Raw genomic sequence first — 20,828 nt, forward strand, 5'->3', positions numbered from 1 at the left:
TTTGCCATCCTTTTACCTGTCCATCCACCTATGCATTCACTCATGTTTTCACCCACTTATCCACCTACCCACCCACTTATTCATCCACCCACTCATCCATACACCTTTCCTTCCATCTTCCCTCTTCAGTTTACCCATCTTTCTTTCCTTCTTGCTTCTGCTGCTTTTCTGTTGACGTTGCTTTACTTTATAGCAGAATTTGTCAGCTTTTACCCACCGCTTTGCAGACAGAAGAGACCCAGAAAGGACCCCACCTCTGAAGCTGCTGAATCTGGGGGGAGGGTGCATAGGTACACGACACCACTGCTCTATGTGTCCTCTGTCTCATCACGTATTCCGTTTTTTGCATTCCCTCCCACAGACCAGAGCTTTGCACTGAATCCCTTATATGTATTGTTCGTTCATGGAGCCAGGTGGAGTCCCCCCCCCCCCCCGAGATCTGTCTGCAACCAGGAGGTCAAAGATGCAAACACCCGTAATCTGCTCCCAGCCTTTCTTCCTTCCAAGGTCGATGAGAATACTACTAGCCCGCTCACTCACACGGAGGGCACCCCGCCTCTTCTCCGTGGCACTGGACTAGAAGGAATGGTGCCCACTGTGAGCCTGGAGATGTGCGAGGGGTGCCATACACCCGCCTCTCGCCCCCTGGAGGCTGGTAAGGGCGAAGTGGGCCCAACAGCGACCAAGTCCACCTTCGACGACATCCAAGGTAGCAGGACCACCGGGGGTGCTCAAGAGGCCTGGGGAGTTCGGGTGCGAGCACCAGATACGGCTCATCTGCTCCCCAATGTTAGGGTTCAGCCGGGGTGATGAACGCGCGCGCACCAGGGCACAGGCAGGGGCCACATGTTAGGGACCCATATCTGAGGAACGGCTGGTTGCATCAAAATATTTAGGTTCATGAGCAACCACTGCTTCCTACTAGCAACTGGTGGAGCAGGGATTAGTGGTCGGTCCAATGATACATTCAAAGAGGGGGCAGGGCTATGAATGATGTCACATTATGTCCCGCAACCTCAGCAGACATCATGAAACAGACACTCTAGAAGGCCTACTGAGCCGATTGTTAAAAGGTGCAGAACTAGGGAAAGGCAAGTGCTCTGTTCTCTTCACTGATTTTCAAGCATAATATCTCTGGACCATTGAGTCACGGAGACTTCAAAGAGATCAGGACGACCACCCAAGGTTTATGGGACGACCACCCAAGCTGAATGTTATGCTACGCCAAATCCCAGAGAGAAAGGTGGGAAACCCGCAACTGGGACAGAAGCAACAAAACCCTCGGCCTTCCTGGGCCCGTATTACAGACAGAGCGCACGTTCCACGTTTGAGCCATGTGCCAGTTGGCTGCTGTTGTGGGCCAACGGCCGTCGCGAGCACTACCTCGGTAGTGCTGCATACTTCCGTTCGCCGACGCGGCCCGCCCGTTTCTTAGAACGTTCCGCATTGGCGCTGAACGTTCAGCGCAGCCAACGGGTTAAAGCAGGTGCGCCGGGGGCAAACATGGATACTGTGCCCTATCACGAAGAATGCACTGCCCTCGGGCCACCGAAAACTTGCATTACCCCCAGGGCAGCGCATTCAACAGAAATACAGAGCAACTGTTTAAAAGCTGCCCTGTGTTCTGTGCAGGTGGCAACCAGCCTGCACTTTTAAAAGAGATTAGAGATCCCCTTGCAGGGGGTGAAGTGACTGACTGTCTGGATGTCTGGAGCCCCTATCATCCCTCTGGAGGGCTGCATTTAGAACATTTGGCAGCCTGCACAGCAAACCCCTGACCGACCTACACTCTGCTGATGAGGAACAATAATTCCGAAACACCGGTGTCCAGAGTTGGTGCTGCAAACTTGCATAAAACACACGTATTTTCGAAATAGCGCACTCGCTACAAAACTGCATCTACCATGATGCTCCTGGGGTTCACCCGCTGGTGGGTGGAGTCGGAGTGCGACCCATTGACTCTACTTAAATGGCTCCCTCGAGCTATGAGCTGACGAGCTCGGATCCCGCACCTGCGCCTTGAGAGGTATCAACCTGAGAACATTTGGCAGCCTGCACAGCAAACCCCTGACCGACCTACACTCTGCTGACGAGGAACAATAATTCCAAAACACCGGTGTCCAGAGTTGGTGCTGCAAACTTGAATAAAACACACGTATTTTTGAAATAGCGCACTCGCTACAAAACTGCATCTACCATGATGCTCCTGGGGTTCACCCGCTGGTGGGTGGAGTCGGAGTGCGACCCATTGACTCTACTTAAATGGCTCCCTCGAGCTATGAGCTGACGAGCTCGGAACCCGCACCCGCGCCTTGAGAGGTATCAACCTGAGAACATTTGGCAGCCTGCACAGCAAACCCCTGACCGACCTACACTCTGCTGACGAGGAACAATAATTCCGAAACACCGGTGTCCAGAGTTGGTGCTGCAAACTTGCATAAAACACACGTATTTTCGAAATAGCGCACTCGCTACAAAACTGCATCTACCATGATGCTCCTGGGGTTCACCCGCTGGTGGGTGGAGTCGGAGTGCGACCCATTGACTCGGCTGCATTTAGAAGGCACACAGAAAGTTTGCCGCCATTTTGTGGCACGCTTTCAGTGCACCTTCTGAAGGCATGTTTGCCTTTGCCCCCACATTGATAATATAGCGCAATTGCAAACTGATTCCCTTATTTGCATGGGGCCACACCCCTATGCAAATGAGGAAACATCCTCTAATAATAGCGCTGGTGCTGTATGTGCACCAGAGCTATCGGTAATACAGAAGGCGCCTCAAGCATCAGCAGCTCCTTCTGTAACACCAAAGTGCCCTGGGGGTGCATAACGTGGGCACAAACGCCCACTGTGCCCCTGGCCGCTTGTGTAATATGGCCCTTCATGTCCTAATGTTCTTGTGCTCAGTGTTTGAGGCAGGATTTTAGGTCTTGCCTAGGCAGCCCATCCACTGTCGCTTTGACTGTGGGGTGTGTGCACGCATTGATGCCTCTTGCTTGTAATTGGTTCTCTGTAGTGCCTCTCGTAAATGAATGTTTTTTTACTTGACACTACATTGTATTTGTCCCTCCTTTCTTGGCTTGGTTACCTACACGGGGCCTGCCTCTGTTACATATATGCTTACTCTGTACTTATTGTATGTGTATGACAGTGAAGTAATTTTTTCCTCGGTTTGGCTCATTTTCAGGTTCAGATGGCGACTGAGACCAGGCGGGCAACTAGAGCCAAATTTCAGGGGGGGGGGCTGAATAAGATTTTGGGGGCGGGGGGGGCTAATTCTTCCAGCCGTAGCCAGAGTGGCTGTAAGAAGCGGTGAAAACATAACAAAAGCCTCATTTACATTTAAATGGTCTTTTACAGACCTGTGAAGTACTCGGGTGCAGCTGCAATTAGACGTCGCCAGCCGCGAAGCTGTGTGAGCCCGGGCTGACACACACGACGGTGGGGGCTGAAGCCCGGTGAGCCCAATGGGTGTTGCCGCCTGACTGAGACGCACCTGTCAAAATGGAACGCAAGTTTAGCATCCAGGTACTACTGCGTTCCTCCATCCCAGCAGTACTCCAGGCTTCTTTAACAAGAACCTTGCTGTTTCTACCCATCCCTGTTTTTACCCCAAGTTTAGTTATATATGGTTCTGCTTTTCGCAGCGCATGGAGCGTCAGTACGTTGCTCCTGGTTTCCGTGATGCCATGGGCCCAGGGACAGTCGGCCATGGGTATTTCCCACACTAGGAATCCTGCGGACTGAAATTGGTCCTTCTCGCAACTTCTGCGAGCACCCCGGCTTGTCTCTGTTGGGGCACCACTATCCCTATCCTCTGGTGCACCACTTTCCGGAAGGTATAATTGTGCCTCATTGATCCACTGTATTTTCACACATTAGGACTACTACGGAATCATGACCTAGCGGACGTAACTCTTAGCTCCCTCTTATCCTAACACCACTTGCTGCACCCTATGAGTAGAAAATTATAGGTCCTGAAGAATTGCAGAGATCCTAACAGACTTATAAGCATGAAACATGTTGACCACCTGCACAACCCACTAGACCTGACACAGGTTTAATTATCCCCTCTCAGGTCACGACTTTCTACTCTGTTTTTACTCATGGCCCAGGTACTCCTCGAATAAACTGTTTTTGGAGAATAGAGGAGCCATTTTTAAATCACATTCACATATGCCCATCTCTACTCACTACACATAGGCACCCTCATAAAACATCATTAAGCTTCACAACAGCAAAACCTAAAAGACCTCTGGCAAAGAGCACCCCTGCGGGGCCCGTCGGGCATTGCAGCGCCGGCCCAACGAGGAGCTTCCCTATGATAAAGCCTGACACCCTTCGGGGTGTGTGAGGGCCCGTTGGGCATTGCAGTGCCGGCCCAACGAGGAGCTGCCCTATGATTAAGCATGACACCCCTCGGAGTGTGTGAGGGCCCGTTGGGCATTGCAGCGCCGGCCCAATGAGGAGCTGCCCAATGATAAAGCATGACACCCTTCGGGGTGTGTGAGGGCCCGTCGGGCATTGCAGCACCAGCTCAACAAGGAGCTGCCCTATGATAAAGCATGACACCCCTCGGAGTGTGTGAGGGCCAGTTGGGCATTGCAGCGCCGGCCCAATGAGGAGCTGCCCTATGATAAAGCATGACACCCTTCGGGGTGCGTGAGGGCCCGTTGGGCATTGCAGCACCAGCTCAACAAGGAGCTGCCCAATGATGAAGCATGACACCCCCGGGTGTGCATTAGGGCCCGTTGGGCATTGCAGCGCCGGCCCTACGAGGAGCTGCCCTATGATAAAGCATATTTACAACAAGGGGTGGTGATGGACAGAGTCTCTGAATTAAGCAGAATACTCTCACCCAGTCAAGAGATCAGGGCTAAAAAACGGTGTTGGATCTAGCCCTGATCTTTTGACTGGGTGAGAGTATTCTGCTTAATTCAGAGACTCTGTCCCTCACCACCCCTTGTTGTAAATAATTTTGTCCACCCTAAGCGTGGAAGGGTATACTCAGACAAGAGTCCCTTGCTCATTGCACCATCAGGATTCAAGCAAGCCAGGCCGAAGACGGCTGTAATGCCAGAAACCGGTCCCCGGAAGCTTGTTTCCTTCCCAGTGTAAGAATTGGCTTTTGTAGTTTGGTTTGCCCTGTTCCCATCATGCACTGGGACAGGAACAGACTAATTTGCATACAGCCAGGTTCTGAAACTGGGATGGTGCAATGAGCTAAAAAACGGTATTGGATCTAGCCCTGATCTTTTGACTGGGTGAGAGTACTCTGCTTAATTCAGAGACTCTGTCCCTCACCACCCCTTGTTGTAAATATTTTTGTCCACCCTAAGCGTGGAAGGGTATACTCAGACATGAGTCCCTTGCTCATTGCACCATCAGGATTCAAGCAAGCCGGGCCGAAGACGGCTGTAATGCCAGAAACCGGCCCCCAGAAGCTTGTTTCCTTCCCAGTGTAAGAAATGGCTTTTGTAGTTTGGTTTGCCCTGTTCCCATCATGCACTGGGACAGGAACAGACTAATTTGCATACAGCCAGGTTCTGAAACTGGGATGGTGCAATGAGCTAAAAAACGGTGTTGGATCTAGCCCTGATCTTTTGACTGGGTGAGAGTATTCTGCTTAATTCAGAGACTCTGTCCCTCACCACCCCTTGTTGAAACTATGATAAAGCATGACACCCCTCGGAGTGTGTGAGGGCCCTTGCTCCTTATTGGAGCTATTCCTGGACAAACACTCGCTACCTTGTCCTATCTAGCACCTTCTGATTACTACCATCACTGACGTGGCCTGTCATCTCCTTCTTCCCTCCACTTCCCTAAGTACAGCATACTCTTTGTCTTTAGCATTGCAGCCCCTCCCACCCCCCCTCTTGTGCCTGGTGCTCCTGTCCTGTCCTTCACCCCTCCCGGAATATGGCACATTAGTCCGCAAATGTTCACAACGCATGCCATTACAATGACCGCGTTGTTACATTGGTATACCTCTCCCCGGTAGCGCTCAAGCATATTGGGTGACATCGACTGCTCACCTTGTTGACAGAGGCACAATTCCCTAGTCTTGAGAGGTAGAGCTCTCAGCCACTGCTAGCCTGTGAGGCTACCTTCTCATTGCGCATGCGCACATTTGGTGCCTCCTGTACGGAGCATGCTCTCTGTGGTGGAGAGGTGCATTTCATTTCTGTGCCAGTGCGACAGTGCGTGCTACTATCCAGCTAGTACGACTGCAAAAAAGATATGTTATATCATCTGTGCATGTGCGCTCTAATAGGTCTCTGCGTAAATGCCTGTGTGCATGCGTAATGCTTATACCCCTTTTGCCTGAGCATGCGCAGCAAACAGCACCTTGGTGACCTAGCAGACTAGTGCTTCTTACAGGTGCCGGCATTGTTTAAGCACACAGTACAGTTTGACAGTGGACTGAAAGCCTAGATAGCCATGCATCGATGGCAGAGACTGTCCCCGTGACTGAGGGCCATATGTATCATCAACCTGATTTGCGATTCTCAAATAGCGATTTTTAAGAAATCGCTATTTGAGAATCGCAAATAGGTATGTATGTACAAAATCGCATTTTTTTTGCGATTTCTTAAAATTCCTTAATTGCGATTAGCAAATTGCGAATCGCAATTAAGGAATACTTTCCCATTCATTTCTATGGGCCAGGAGGCCCATAGGAATGAATGGGAAGTTATTCTCAATTTGCGATTCGCAATTTGCTAATCGCAAATTGAGAATAATTTCAAGGGTGCAGGGGTGTCCAAAGGACACCCTGTTGCACCCCTGAAATATGCATGGGTGCACATGTGGCACCCATACATGCCCTAAGGGCATGTATGTGCGTCACATGGCACTTTGAAAATGCAGAAATGTGCATTTTTCAAGGAATTCGCAATTTACCACCAACTAGAAGTTGGTGGTAATTTGCAATTCCTTAAGGACATTTTGCACATTTTTTTGCTTCATATATTGCATTTAGGGAATCGCACATTTTGCGATTCCTTGTTTTGCACCAGATTTTGCTTTATACATACCATTTAGCAAATTCGCATTCGCAATGGCCGAAATTCACAGAATTTCGGCCTTTGCGAATGCGAATTTGCTTGATACATATGGCCCTGAGTACCGCGATGCTGCCAAGCTGGAGAGTGAGAATCGCCATAGGCCAATTTTAGATAGAAAAAGTGTCAGCTTGTGCAGTTGCCAGTTCTCAGAAGGATGTGGGCAAAGGTTTACGGTTCGCATCCTTTCACCTCTGCACAGCGCATCTCAGATACTCTTTTGGTGAGCAGACAGCGCCTTATCTGTCGAGGCACATGTTGGCGCTGCCGTTCTCCTTTCACGCGGCTTTACAAGTGAGCCTCTCTCTGCACCTCAGCTCATTGCTTTTATAGTCACTCCCTCTCTTACTTCTTCTCTTTGCTCCTAGTCCTCCTTCTAACACTGCTGTCTCTTCTCTGCTCGGCTATCTGTTCCTCTTTCCTCTCTACTTCTATGCAGCCCACTTTGCCTTCTCTGGTTTTTTAACCCACCCATGCCCTTTGCTCCAAGACTTACATCTCCTTTGTTTATGGCACTTCTTGTACCTGGCTAAGTTTTTTATTTTCCCTTGCTCCTTTCTGTTTTATTTGTCTTTCAACATTTATTTTCGTTTTACTTCAGAAGTAGGCTATTTATATATATTTGATCATTTTCCATTGGATTCACGTTCCTAGCGGTGCATATCGCTGAAGGTAACTTCTGAGCGTTATGATCTCAGAAGTAGGGGTGGGCGGAATTTGCTCGGCAGAGCTCCACAAAGCTCCCCAAAGGTCCGCAAAATGGTAAAAAATCTCAGCGAGCACGCAGAGTTCCGCGAACACTCGGAATTGCTTGTTCCGCCCTTTCGCGATGCTTGTTTCCTGTTGGCAAACGCTGTTTGCCAGCTTGGGGGGGAAATATCTTGTGGACATGAACTTTGAAAGCGCAAACAAGCAAAAAATTCTGTGAAGCCTCGGATCGCGGCATTTTTGGCAATTTTGCATTCTTCGTGGAATGCGAAATTACCTACATACCGCAAATTCCACGAGCGGAACGGACTTTACCGCCCAGGCCTACTCAGAACAGACAGAGTTCAGTATGGAGATGCCCCCTGAGATGGAACTACAACCACTGCCCATCAAAGATTTATTTTTGATGGGCAGTGGTCGTAGCAGGAAAACACAATTTTTTTGTAGAATAGAAATGGACAGGAGCAGCTGGGCTCCTGAAAGATGAATAATTAAAACATAAACCCAGAAGAAATAATGTGCATTTAATTATTCTGCAGTGTAATATAGCATGCATCACGTTGCTATTGACAACTGGGCACTTTACACTGAAGTACGTATAAATGTAAATAATTTATCAAACTAAAACTCATGCAGGGCTCAGACATATAAAAGCAGGGTTAAACTATATGTTGAAGCAATGTCTATTCAGAGTCGGACTGGAACATAAAATAGACCCATGCCCCAAATTAAAAGTGGCACCCATGAGTAAATCAGAGAACTAAAAAAATCCAATAAAATCAAAAAGTGATTCGCAGAGTGCTGTTTATCACGTGTGAGGGCATCTAGGAGCTGGGGGTTTCTGCTGCTAGGAAGAGTGAGTCGAACAACCAGGTATGCAGATCCTTTCCGAATTCCTGCAGGGAGGGAGAGGTCCAAAGGTGGTTCCTCATCTTGGTGGCCAGGAAGGAGAGAGAGCGTCGGCTGCTCTTGCTCCGGCAAATGCAGTGGGTCTCGGTGAGGGAGGCAGGGAGCCATTGTCTGGAGGGCTGGTGGAAGCTCAAATGGTGGTTGGTGTAGGCTGATCCCTGATTTACAGGGCCTTGTAGTCGTGTTTTAGCATCTTGAATTGGCACCTCTTGTGGATGGAGAGCCCATAGAGTTTCCGGAGGTGGGGTGACATGGATAGATCGAGAACGAGTCTGGCGGCTGAGGTCTGAATGGTCTGTAGTCTCTTTAGCAGGTGTGAGTTGATTCCTACGTAGAGTGTTGCCTTATTTCAGGTGGCTGGTGATAAGGGCATGGGTGGCGGTGCGTATGGTACTGGCCAAGAGCCATGTGAAGGCTTTCTGGAGCGTGCGAAGAGTGAGGAAGCAGGCTGAGGATACTGCGTTGATCTGGTTTTTCATGGTGAGTTTGCAGTCCAGTATGATGCTCTGGTTCCTGGTGTGTTCTGTAGGTGTGGGTAAGGGTGCCCATTCTGCATGCTACCAGGAGTCATTCCATGGGGATGTGTTGCTCCTAAAATGAGTACCTCTGTTCTGTCTGTATTGAGTTTGAGGCAGTATTTTTTCACACATAAGGCGATGCTGGTCATGCACAGGTTGAAGTTGGCCTTGGTAGTGGCGGAGTCTGCGGATGGAGAGAGATTAGCTGGATGTCGTCTGCAAAGGATATGATGTTCAGTCCATGGGTCCTGACCACTTTGGCCAACGGGGTTATGTAGGCATTGAACAGGGTAGGGCTGAGAAAGGATCCTTGAGGATCGCCCTTGATGATGTTCTTGGGATTCCAGGTGAAGGGTGGAAGACGGATGTCTCAAGGTTCGTCTGGTGAGGAAGGATGCAAACCACTTGAGGGCGTCCCCTTGAAGCCCCCTATGGTGGAGACTTTTTTAAAGGTGCAGAGAGACACAGTATCGAAGGCTGCCGAGAGGTCCAGACGGATGAGGGCAGTAGTTTCCCCCACGTCTAGGGAGTCCTGATGATATCAATGGCTGTGATTAGGGTTGTGTCTGTGCTGTGGTTCGATTGGAACCCAGATTGGGATAGGCCCAGGAGGTCGTTGCTCTCTAGGTAGTTAGTGAGTTGGTGGATAATGGATTTTTCCAGGACTTTGGCAAGGAAAGGGAGCAGAAAGATGGGCTGGTAGTTCTTGAGATCTTTCAGGTCTGAGGATGTTTTTTTGAGGAGTGGTTTGACTTCCGCGTGTTTCCAGTCAACTGAGAAAGTGGCAGGGGTGATGGAAATGTTGAAGGTGGTAGAGAGTTCCTTGCTGATTGTATTGTTCCCCAGGTTCAGTGCTTAATTTGTGCCTGTGGTTTTCGATGCTCAGCACCTGCACTTAATTGTCAGCACCAGCACTAGTAACAGTCCACTACATGGTAGCACTGTCTTTTTAGTTTCAGATAAGCACAACAAAAGAGATTGTTAAGTCAGTATTCATTAAAAATGAATAATACTAGCCTCTCATGAGATTATTATAGCTTTGTGTGGCCTGAAATAGTCTGAATCGTCACACTTGTACAAGTGTGATGGTTAGGTGTTATGTCGGTACTGTTATTCGCAGTGCTGGCAGGGTATGGGTGGTACAGGCTGCAGTGGCCTTCCAATAAGGGTCCTGGTACTAAATGTTTTACAAATTAAGCACTGCCCAGGTTTTACATGTAGTAGGGGCTGTGGTCCCTTGGTGCTCCTGAGTGGATGGAGTTCATGATGGCAGAAGTGGTCTGCGTGACGAGTTGGTGCAACGTTGTGATCCCGAGGTTTGGGTGGGAATCGGTGAGCTTAAGATGGCTGTGGATGCTGGTAACGGTGGTTTGGGGCGGGGGGTCGAAGTGTTCGTTGATGGTGGAGAACTTGCTGTGATAGATGTCTGCTAGGGTGTCACTGAGATCTTGGGAAGGGGTGACAATGTTTTAGGTTGCTGCGCGGTTGGTGAGCTGCTTGATGATGTTGAAGAGTTATTTGCTGTGGTTAGAGTTGGCTTTGAGGACGGTAGCGAGTGTTTTTGTTTGTGCTTTCAGGTGCTGGTGGTAGTTGTGAGCGCCAGCTTGAATGTGGCACGGTCATTTGGCTCTTTGCTAGAGTGCCCAATCCTTTCAAAATGCTTGCAGTTCCGTTTGGTGTTTTTTAGTTCCGGTGTGAACCAGCTGGTGTGGTTGGTGGGCCTGCTTGGTTTGGCGGGTTTGCTGGGCATCATTTTGACAGTGCAGTTGGTGAACCAGGCATGGACATTTTCGACAATCTGTTTGAGGCTGGAAGTGGTGTCCAGAATGCAGGAGCTCAGGGTGTTGCTCCATTGATTTTTGGGTATCTTGCTCCAGCTCCTGTGGGTGTTGCTGGCTGGTTTGCGGTGGGGGCAGATGTGATTGTGAAGTGGATGATTGGGTGGTCCAACCAGGTGAGTTTGGTTACATGGTTGTACCTGACTCTGTTTCTGGCTCAGCATGTACCTGGCGATATGAGTGGGGTCGGTGACCAGTTGGGAGAGGCAGAGGTTGTTCATGCTCTTGAGGAGGTAAACTGTATTGGCATCATTGGGATCATCGAAGTGAAAGTTGACATTTCCAAAAAGGATTAATTTCTCGGAGTTGATAGCCAGTACGGCGATGAAGTCTGGAATGGCCTCGCAGAAGGCAGAAGGTGGTCCTGGTGGTCTGTAGGCTAGGGTGCCTCTAATGGTGGTTTTGCCGTGAGTGTTGAGTTGGAAGTTGAGGGGTTCTATGACACCTATGGTGGTGATTTGTTGTGGATGTGTTCAGTTGAGCCAAGACTCGATGAGGAAGAGGACGTCGGTATTGGTTTCCCAGATCTCGGTTGCATATTTGTGGCGCAATTGGGTGTTGACCAGGAGGCAGTGGAGTTGTCCCAGCTCAGTAATGGTGGCCGGTAATTATGATGTCACAGGAGAAAGGTCCTGGTGTTGAGCATGGGGATGTGCGGCTGTGGGATGTGTCCGGGGTTCAGCTCTGATATCTCGGCACTGATGTGGCAGTAGGTGGGCAGAGATCCAAAGTTCCTGGTGTTGGGCGCGGTCCAGGATGGACAGGCACAGACGGGCTCGCCTTTGACACGCTGGCGCTGCACCCGCTAAGCAGATGCGCTAGGGCATCCATTATGTAGGTTCCTGGATAGGTGCGCTGGGCGGGGTTAGCAAGAGATGGGAAGAAGGAGAGAGAGCGGTGCTGAAGGCGGGAAAGCAAGTAGAGAGAGGAAGTGTTAGCGTGGAAAAAACTAAGCGAGTGTTAGGTTTGAGGAAAAATAGGTTTAAGGAGGAAAACATGCTGTTTAAGAGGAGGAAGAGAGCAAGTTAAGAAGACAAAATGAGGTTAGGAGGAGAAAAGGAGCTGGTTAAGGAGAAGGCAAAATGCTGGAAAAAGAACGAGTTATAAGCAGGCAAAATAATCCTGAAAAAAGAACAAGTTAGGAGAAGGCAAAATGCTGAAAGGAGAACAAAGTTAGGAGGAGGCAAAAGTGCTTGAAAATAGCAAAGCAAGAAGGAGGCACAATACTGAAAAAAGAACAAGTTATGAGGCAGCAACATACTGAAAATAATGAGTTAGGAGGAGGCAAAATTCTGAAAAAGCAGGAGTTATGATTAGGCATAAAAAGAGGTAAGGTGCAGAAAAGTGAGCTGTTAGGGAGAGAGAAAAGTAAAATGCAGTGGAATGCGTATCAACAATTCGGCAGTTCAATCGCGGAGCTCCAGAAGATTGTTTGAGCGGGCAGCAACAGTGGGGCGCTGGCCCGGGGACCTGCCCAATGGGTCGGGCTGCGGCCTCCATTAAGTAGGTTCCTGGGAGTGGGGGAGGGCCTCTGGGTGGAGTCAACAAGAGGAAGGAAGTGGGAGTGAGAACGGCACTGAAGGCGGGAAAATGAGTGGAAAAAGTGTTAGTGTGGGAAAACCAAAAAAACTAAGCGGGTGTTAGATGGGACGAAAAACAAGTTTAATGAGGAAAAATGCTGTTTTGGACAAGGAGGAAAAAAGAGAGTAAAGGGGGAGACAATATGCAGTTAGGGAGGAGAAAAAGAACAGGTAAATGAGGAGGCCAAATGCTGGAAAAAGAACGAGTTAGAAGGTGGCAAAATACTAAACAAATTATGAGTTAGGAGGAGGCAAAATGCTGAAACAAGAAAGAAGTTAGGAAGAGGCAAAAGTGCTGGAAAAGAGGGAGTTACAAGGAGACAAAATACTAAAAAGTAAAAGTTAGGAGGAAGCAAAAGGAGGTTAGCAGGAGAAAAAGTGGGCTGGAGGCAAAAGTGCTGGAAATGATTGAAGGGGGTGCAGTGGGGAGCTTGTTCGGGGAACCAGATTTGCAAATTAGGGAGGGTTTCAACTTGTAAAGACAAATTATAAAAGGGGTTTTTCAAGGTATGGGAGAAAGCCTGCATTTGTGCTTTCTGCATTTATTTTTATTTTATTTTATTTTATTTATTTAACATGCATGCCATGTTTGTGGTAGTATCAGAGAAATCAAAATTAGAATCCAGTCCACCACACCATCAAACAGGCTCCTATTCATCCAAAAAACCCAGCGCATACACTGATCTGTAAGACCAGCGCTTCGGACACTGCCAGAGTGCCCTACAGGCCAGTCCGACCCTGTCTATATACAATGAATGCATATACTTGAACATAGCCAGAAGGAAGCAGCATTATGTAAACCAATAGCTTTATTGGGACAATGCTTGTGAAGGGTAACTTTAAGAATCTTTTGCTTAGTTGACAGTGTGCCAAAGTTGGGAGTATGCCCTCTTGATTGCTGAGTGTACTACAAAGCAAGAACTCCTTGTAATGTTTTTAAGGTCGCATTAAGGCTGTCTAATGACTGAAATTGTAATGTAGAAATAACAGAAATAAGAAATTGCAATCAGAGGCTCCATTTTCGCATGACTCTACCTCACATAAATTAGTAGAAAAAAGAAAGGTGAATTAAAGCAGTAGATCAGAAAGCTCTTTGTGAATTGAATCACTAAATGAGAGAGCTCTGTGTAAATTGAACCAGTAGACCAGAGAGCTCGATGTGAATTGAATCACTAGATGATAGAGCTCAATGTGAATTGAATCACTATATGAAAGAGCTCTCTGTGAATTAAATTACTAGATGAGAGAGCTCTATGTAAATTGAACCAGTAGATGAGAGAGCTCAAGGTGAATTGAACTAGTAGATGAGAGAGCCCTGTGTAAATTGAACCAGTAGACGAGACAGCTCTAGGTGAATCGAATCACTAGATGAGAGCGCTCTATGAGAATTGAACCACTATATGAAAGAGCTCTCTGTGAATTAAATTACTAGATGAGAGAGCTCTATGTAAATTGAACCAGTAGATGAGAGAGCTCTATGTGAATTGAATCACCTGGGGCCAGATGTAGGTCGCCATTTACCGGTCGGTAACGGCCGATTTCGGCCGTTACTGACCGGTATTTGGGATTTGGCATGTAGGGCGCATCTCATTTACAGAATCGGTATATTTACCGATTCGGTAAATATACAGAATCGGTAAAATACCGAATCGGTAAATTTACCTATTCTGTAAATCAAGATGTAGGTGTCAATTCAAAGAGTGCCACAGGCCCTTTAGGAGTCGGTATTTACCACCCAATCCTATTGGGTGGTAAAATACCGAATTCCAGTGTACATGCACATCTCTGCATGTACACCTATGCCATGTGACACACAGACATGCCCTTAGGGCGTGTCTGTGTGCCACATGGCACACAAGCCTGCAATTGGGGTGCTACAGGGTGTCAAAGTGACACCCCGTTCCCCCTTCCAGGATTCGGTATTTACCGATTCGGTAAATACCGAATCAGTATTTTCAATTGATTCCTATTGGCTTCAAAGCCCATAGGAATCAATGGGGAATACCGATTCGGTATTTACCGAATCGGTAAATACCGAATCTTACAGATTCGGTAATTGAAAACTAAAAATTACCTACATCTGCCTCCTTCCAATTTACCGATTCATAAATACAGAATTGCTAAAATTGGGTATTTATGAGTGGGTAAATTAGATTTACCTACATCGGGGTCTAGATGAGAGAGCTCAAGGTGAATTGAATCACTAGATGAGAGAGCTCAAGGTGAATCGAATTAGTAGATGAGAGAGCTCTGTGTAAATTGAACCAGTAGACGAGGCAGCTCTAGGTGAATCGAATCTCTAGATGAGAGAGCGCGATGTGAATTGAATCACTAGATGATAGAGCTCGATGTGAATTGAATCACTAGATGATAGAGCTCGATGTGAATTGAATCACTAGATGATAGAGCTCGATGTGAATTGAATCACTAGATGAGAGAGCTCAAGGTGAATTGAATTAGTAGATGATAGAGCTCTGTGTAAATTGAACCAGTAGACGAGACAGCTCTAGGTGAATCGAATCTCTAGATGAGAGAGCTCTATGTGAATTGAATCACTAGATGAGAGAGCGCGATGTGAGTTTAACCAGTAGATGAGAGAGCTCGATGTGAATTGAACCAGTAGATGTGAGAGTTCAATGTGAATTGAATCACTAGATGAGAGAGCTCTATGTGAATTGAATCACTAGATGAGAGAGCTCTATGTGAATTGAATCACTTGATGAGAGAGCTCTATGTGCATTGAACCAGTAGATGAGAGAGCTCTTTGTGAATTGAACCAGTAGACAAGAGAGATCTATGTGAATTGAACCACTAGATGAAAGAACTCTCTGTGAATTAAATCACTAGATGAGAGAGCTCTATGTGAATTAAATCCCTAGATGAGAGAGCTCTATGTGAATTGAACCACTAGATGAGAGAGCTCTATGTGAATTAAATCACAAGATAAGAGAGCTCTATGTGAATTGAACCAGTAGATGAGAGAATGCAATGTGAATTGAACCAGTAGATGAGAGAGCTCGATATGGATTAAATCACTAGATGAGAGAGCTCAATGTGAATTGAACCAGTAGACGATAGAGCTCTATGCGAATTGAATTACTAGATGAAAGTGCTCCATGTGAATTGTATCGCTAGAAGAGAGCTCTATGAGAATTGAATCCCTATATGAGAGAGCTTGATGTGACTTGAATCACTAGATGAGAGAGTTCAATGTGAATTGAACCAGTAGACGATAGAGCTCAATGTGAATTGAATCACTAGATGACAGCGCAATTTGAATTGAACCAGTGGAGGAGAGAGCTCGATGTGAATTGAATCACTAGATGAGAGAGCTCTATGTGAATTGAATCACTAAATGAGAGACCTCTATGTGTATTGAATCACTAGATGAGAGAGCTCTATGTGAATTGAACCAGTAGACTAGAGAGATCTATGTGAATTGAATCACAAGATGAGAGCGCTCTCTGTGAATTAAACCACTAGATGAGAGAGCTCTATGTGAATTGAACCAGTAGATGAGAGAACGCAATGTGAATTGAACCAGTAGGCGATAGAGCTCCATGCGAATTGAATTACTAGATGAAAGTGCTCCATGTGAATTGAATCACTACAGGAGAGAGCTCTAAGTGAATTGAACCACTAGATGAGCTCTCTATGTGAATTGAACTAGTAGAGGAGCGCTCTATACGAATTGAAACACTAAATTAGAGAGCTCTGTGTAATTTGAACCATTAGACGTGAATTGAACCAGTAGATGAGACAGCTCTATGTGCATTGAACCAGTAGATGAGAGGGCTCTATGTGAATTGAATCACTAGATGCGAGAGCTCAATGTAAAGGCAGAATCTACACCTATATCCTACAAACTCCGGTTTTCTCATCATACACTGACTGACTGGCAACACCAGGCTACAAAACCTTGACCAAACCTGTATGTCTTTTTCCAGTTTGCCATTTTTTCAAATGGTTTAGTTGAAAATAACAGCATGTAATAGAGCAACTTAATAAGTATAAGATAACAGTCTAAGAACAGTTTTCATTTAAAAGTATTTAAATAGTACACACTTTAGCCGTATATTATGAGAATATTTATGAAAAAACCTGCAGTAAAAATGTAAGTGTAGTCTTAAGGAATTTGTTACAAAAAAGAAGAAAGGAAAAAATAAAAGAGTTACAGGATCAAAGTTACTGAAGGATTACATATAAATAAACAAAAATTGGCATATAATTTATAAAAGAAATAAAGGGGCAGATGTATCATCCGTTTTTTTGTCGCAAACGCTGCAATTCGCAAAAAAGCAGCGTTTGCGACAAACAAATCGGCAAATGCGATGTATGAAAAAATCGCATTGCAAAATTAAGGAATCGCAAAATTTGCGATTCCTTAATTTTGCGCAAGCATTTAAGGAATCGCAAAAAGCGATTCTTTAAATGCTATGCAAGAAACAATAATGTTTTGCGAATTTACACTAAGAAATCGCAAATTACCACCAACTTGTAGTTGGTGGTAATTTGCGAATTCTTTAACAAATGCATTTGTAAAGGTGCCATGTGGTGCTCATACATGCCCTTAGGTCATGTATGTGCGCCATATGGGCACACATGTAAATTTCAGGGGTGCAGCAGGGTCTCCTTAAGACACCCTTGCACCCTCGAAATTATTCTCAATTTGCGATTAGCAAATTGCGAATCGCAAATTGAGAATAACTTCCCATTCCTTCCTATGGGCCTCCTGGCCCATAGAAATGAACGGGAAATTATTCCTTAATTGCGATTAGCAATTTGCTAATCGCAATTAAGGAATTTTAAGAAATCGTTAAAAAATAGCGAATTTCTAGATACATACCATTTTGCAATTCTCAAATAGCAATTCTCAAAAAATCGCTATTTGAGAATCGCAAATGGGTATCTTGCTACATCTGCCCCAAAGTCTCTGGTGCCTCTGTGACTTCACATCTACTGATGTGATCTCGTATGATAAATGACTGCATAGAATTAGAGATTTCATTCTCACCGTCACAAACTAGAGATGTTTATTCACAGTGGGCCCGATTCACCAAGGTAAACTGAGACGAAGGTCTAACTTTGGGAATGTCGGTATTCAGAAAGGGCATTTACGAGTAGTAAAGTTAGATTTTTGCCCCAGTTAAACTCAAGTTTTTGTATTAAGTTTGACTGAGACCAAAGGTCCTTAGTCTTAAGGTCTCAGTTAAAATTAAGACCAAAATGTAAGTTTAAGTGAGACAAAAGTCTAAATTTACTACTTGTAAATGATCTTTCTGGATACCGAAAGTCGTAAAGTTAGACTTTAATCTCAGTTTACCTTTGTGAATCCGGCCACTGTTTTTACCTTGTTAACTTTAACTTCAATTACTCTACCAATTAAAATCTTTTCTTATGTTGTTGGGTCGCCTCACCAAGAAAATGAATGAATCTATTAAGATTAATAACAATCCTAGACAGGTGGTTCAGTAGTTAGTGAGCAGTGGGCCACCATGTCTGTTGGTCTGTGGTCAGATAGGCTGGGATAAGGTAAATGGTAAACACCAGCCCTACAAACCAATTTTCCAGTGGAACACCAATGATTGCCTGGATCTATGTCATTCATTCCCATATATTCCAATAAAATTAAATTTCAAAGAAATATTTTCACTGGGACCCAGTGTAATGAAAAGTTCAGATTTTGTTGTAGTACTGCATTTCATTGGCATTTCAAGGGAACACATTTGGTTCAAGTCTCTTTTCATTGAAAACTGTTTTTATTTTTAGTGACACCCTCCATTTCTTTTGTTGCATTTGTGTGCATATTTTCTGAAATTGTTGCTGAAATAGCTTGTATTGGTATTTCTAAAATACTTTTCACAATGTCCCAAAAACTAGCCATGACACCAACACCAAACCTAACAATAACGTTTCCAAAGGTAAATCCTGCCCAAACCTGGTTTCTAACTTTTACCCTCACCTGAAACCAAAGCCTTAACTCGCCCATTCCTCAATTCTAGACTTGTGCTTAGCCCTTTTCTAAACTGGACCATCCTAGCTCTATTAATTACTCAAACTCTAAATCTGAAACCCTAATCATGCCCCTTTCCTCTTTGTTGCTTCACTAATTTCAAATAAAAGTATTTCTATGATTTATATTTCTCCGAACCGGTTATTTTAAATATATTCTTTCATCAAACCATGTTTTCTGTACAATGTGTCAGGATAAATAGGCAGACCATTGAGCGCTCCCGCGCTGCACAAGTCCTTACCTTGAGACAGGTATGCCAGTGATATGCACGTGGTCTCGTAGGCCGCACACGATTGTTTCCTCATTCGACAGAAGCTCGACGACCCCTGGCACTTGAGGCATTTCAGGCTGTAGGCTGCAATTTAAAGAGGATGAGAGAACCATAGGTAAGTGAGAGCTGTAGATGTAAAAACAGATGGTGATAGTGCCCCCACAAACCACCTACAAGGGCCGAATTAGTCATGTGAAAGACCCTCAGTGCAAGGATTCTCTGAACCAGAGGACACATGCCAGTTTGTATGTAAAGCACTCTCCAGCCCAAGACTTGAGTAGCCATCCAGCCACTCTGGCATTTCCCCAGAATGCCCCACGCTGATTTTAGAGCAAGATGGATGTCCATGGCCCGATTGTCATGGCCTCCTGCGGTGTGAGGCTGGTTGGAATATTTTTACCAGGGCTGATTTTAGTTTCATAGGTAGAGGGGTGATGGGTCCCAATCCCTTACTAGCCGTTGGATATTGACAAAAATGTGTTGTTAGGTTACTTGACAGGGGGCTACCCCTGCCCCCTAAACTTTAACGAGTTCCAATGTGGGTGTCAGGGCAAGTACAGGTAATCGTAGTATTTCAGGAATGATTCCAATTAGCTGGATTCACTGTGAAAATAATATTTATAGATTTTCTCACTCATTGAAGACAAGCATTGGAAATGCAATAGGTCTCGCACCATTAGAGTTAGTGCTTTTAGAATTGTTTATGGGTTTTTATTGTAAATGTTTAGCATTTTTGTTTCCTGTAGCCAATGCTAAAGAATTACAAATAAAAAAAGCCATAAATATTTATAAAAGCTGTAACTGGGGAGGGGGCGGGTGTCTGCGCGCTGCTCCGGGGACAGCGGGGGAGGGGCGTGTGTGCGGTGCTGCTGGGGAAGGCATGCGGGGCTGCTGAGCAGGGACAAAGGCAGAACAAAAACGGAGGTTGGATGGGCAAAGGAAGAAAGAGGTGACACACGAACTGGAATAAATAAAACTAAAAAGTAGAAAATTGGGGATATTAAATAGAAAGGGGTGAAAGAGGGGGAGGCAGGAAAGTAAACGGAGAGCGGTGAGACAAAACGAAGACGACTTTCAGGAGGCGAGCGCGGGAAAGGAGAGGAGGGGAGAGCACGGCGGGCAGGGGTGGGGCGGAGAGGTGCGACACGGCAGGCAGGGGAGGAGAGTAGGAGGAGGAGGGGGGAGGAGAGTAGGGGAGGCACAGAAAGGTCTTCTGCTCGATGTTAATGATAGCCAAATGGCATATATATAACCCAGACGGGGCTTATTTACAAAGCCAGCGGGGATCTTCAAAGGGTGGCACAGCTCTTGCCCCGGTGGAGCAACAATGGGCAATGCAGCCGTCCAGGACTGTGTAGCTATGGAGAGCACAATATTATACCATTAGTTGCCCGAGGCTATGCCATGTTAGCTACAACTGTAGGGTGTTTGTAACACGAGCTCCAGACATTTGTTTCCACGCTCTAGGCATTGACAGTTATAGCCGCTCAGCAAAGCTTTGTGGTGCCTTTGTCTGGTGGAGCGCGGAGCGTAGATGATTTAAAAGGCAGCTGAGACATGCAGGATGAAAGAGGAGTGTCACTGTAGAATGCTGGAGATGAGAGGGACTGCCAGCCTAAGATCCAGGAGGCGAGAAAGACCGTCAGTGTGGAGTGCAGGATTCGAGAGAGACTGTCAGTGTGGAGTATAGGAATGAGAGAGAGCGTCAGTGTGGCGTGCAGTATTCGAGAGAGACTGTCAGTGTGGAGTATAGGAATGAGAGAGAGCGTCAGTGTGGCGTGCAGGATTCGAGAGAGACTTGTCAGTGTGGAGTGCAGGAGGCGAGAGAGACCGTCAGTGTGGCGTGCAGGATGAGAGAGAGACTTGTCAGTATGGAGTGCAGGAGGCGAGAGAGACCGTCGGTGTGGCGTGCAGGGGACGTAAGATAT

General features: G+C 46.2%; 1 protein-coding gene across 1 annotated transcript in view; it reads right to left on the reverse strand.

Annotated features, from left to right (window-relative positions):
• Window positions 1–20,828, reverse strand: part of LOC144770812 (urokinase plasminogen activator surface receptor-like) — a 185,484-nt gene that overhangs the window by 40,576 nt on the left and 124,080 nt on the right. Inside the window, exon 2 of the mRNA XM_078655580.1 lies at window positions 18,871–18,984. Coding sequence (XP_078511706.1) covers window positions 18,871–18,984 — 114 coding nt within the window. The remainder of the gene's footprint in view (window positions 1–18,870; window positions 18,985–20,828) is intronic.

Source organism: Lissotriton helveticus, chromosome 7 (assembly GCF_964261635.1).
Source record: "Lissotriton helveticus chromosome 7, aLisHel1.1, whole genome shotgun sequence".
In the NCBI taxonomy this organism is placed as follows: domain Eukaryota; kingdom Metazoa; phylum Chordata; class Amphibia; order Caudata; family Salamandridae; genus Lissotriton; species Lissotriton helveticus.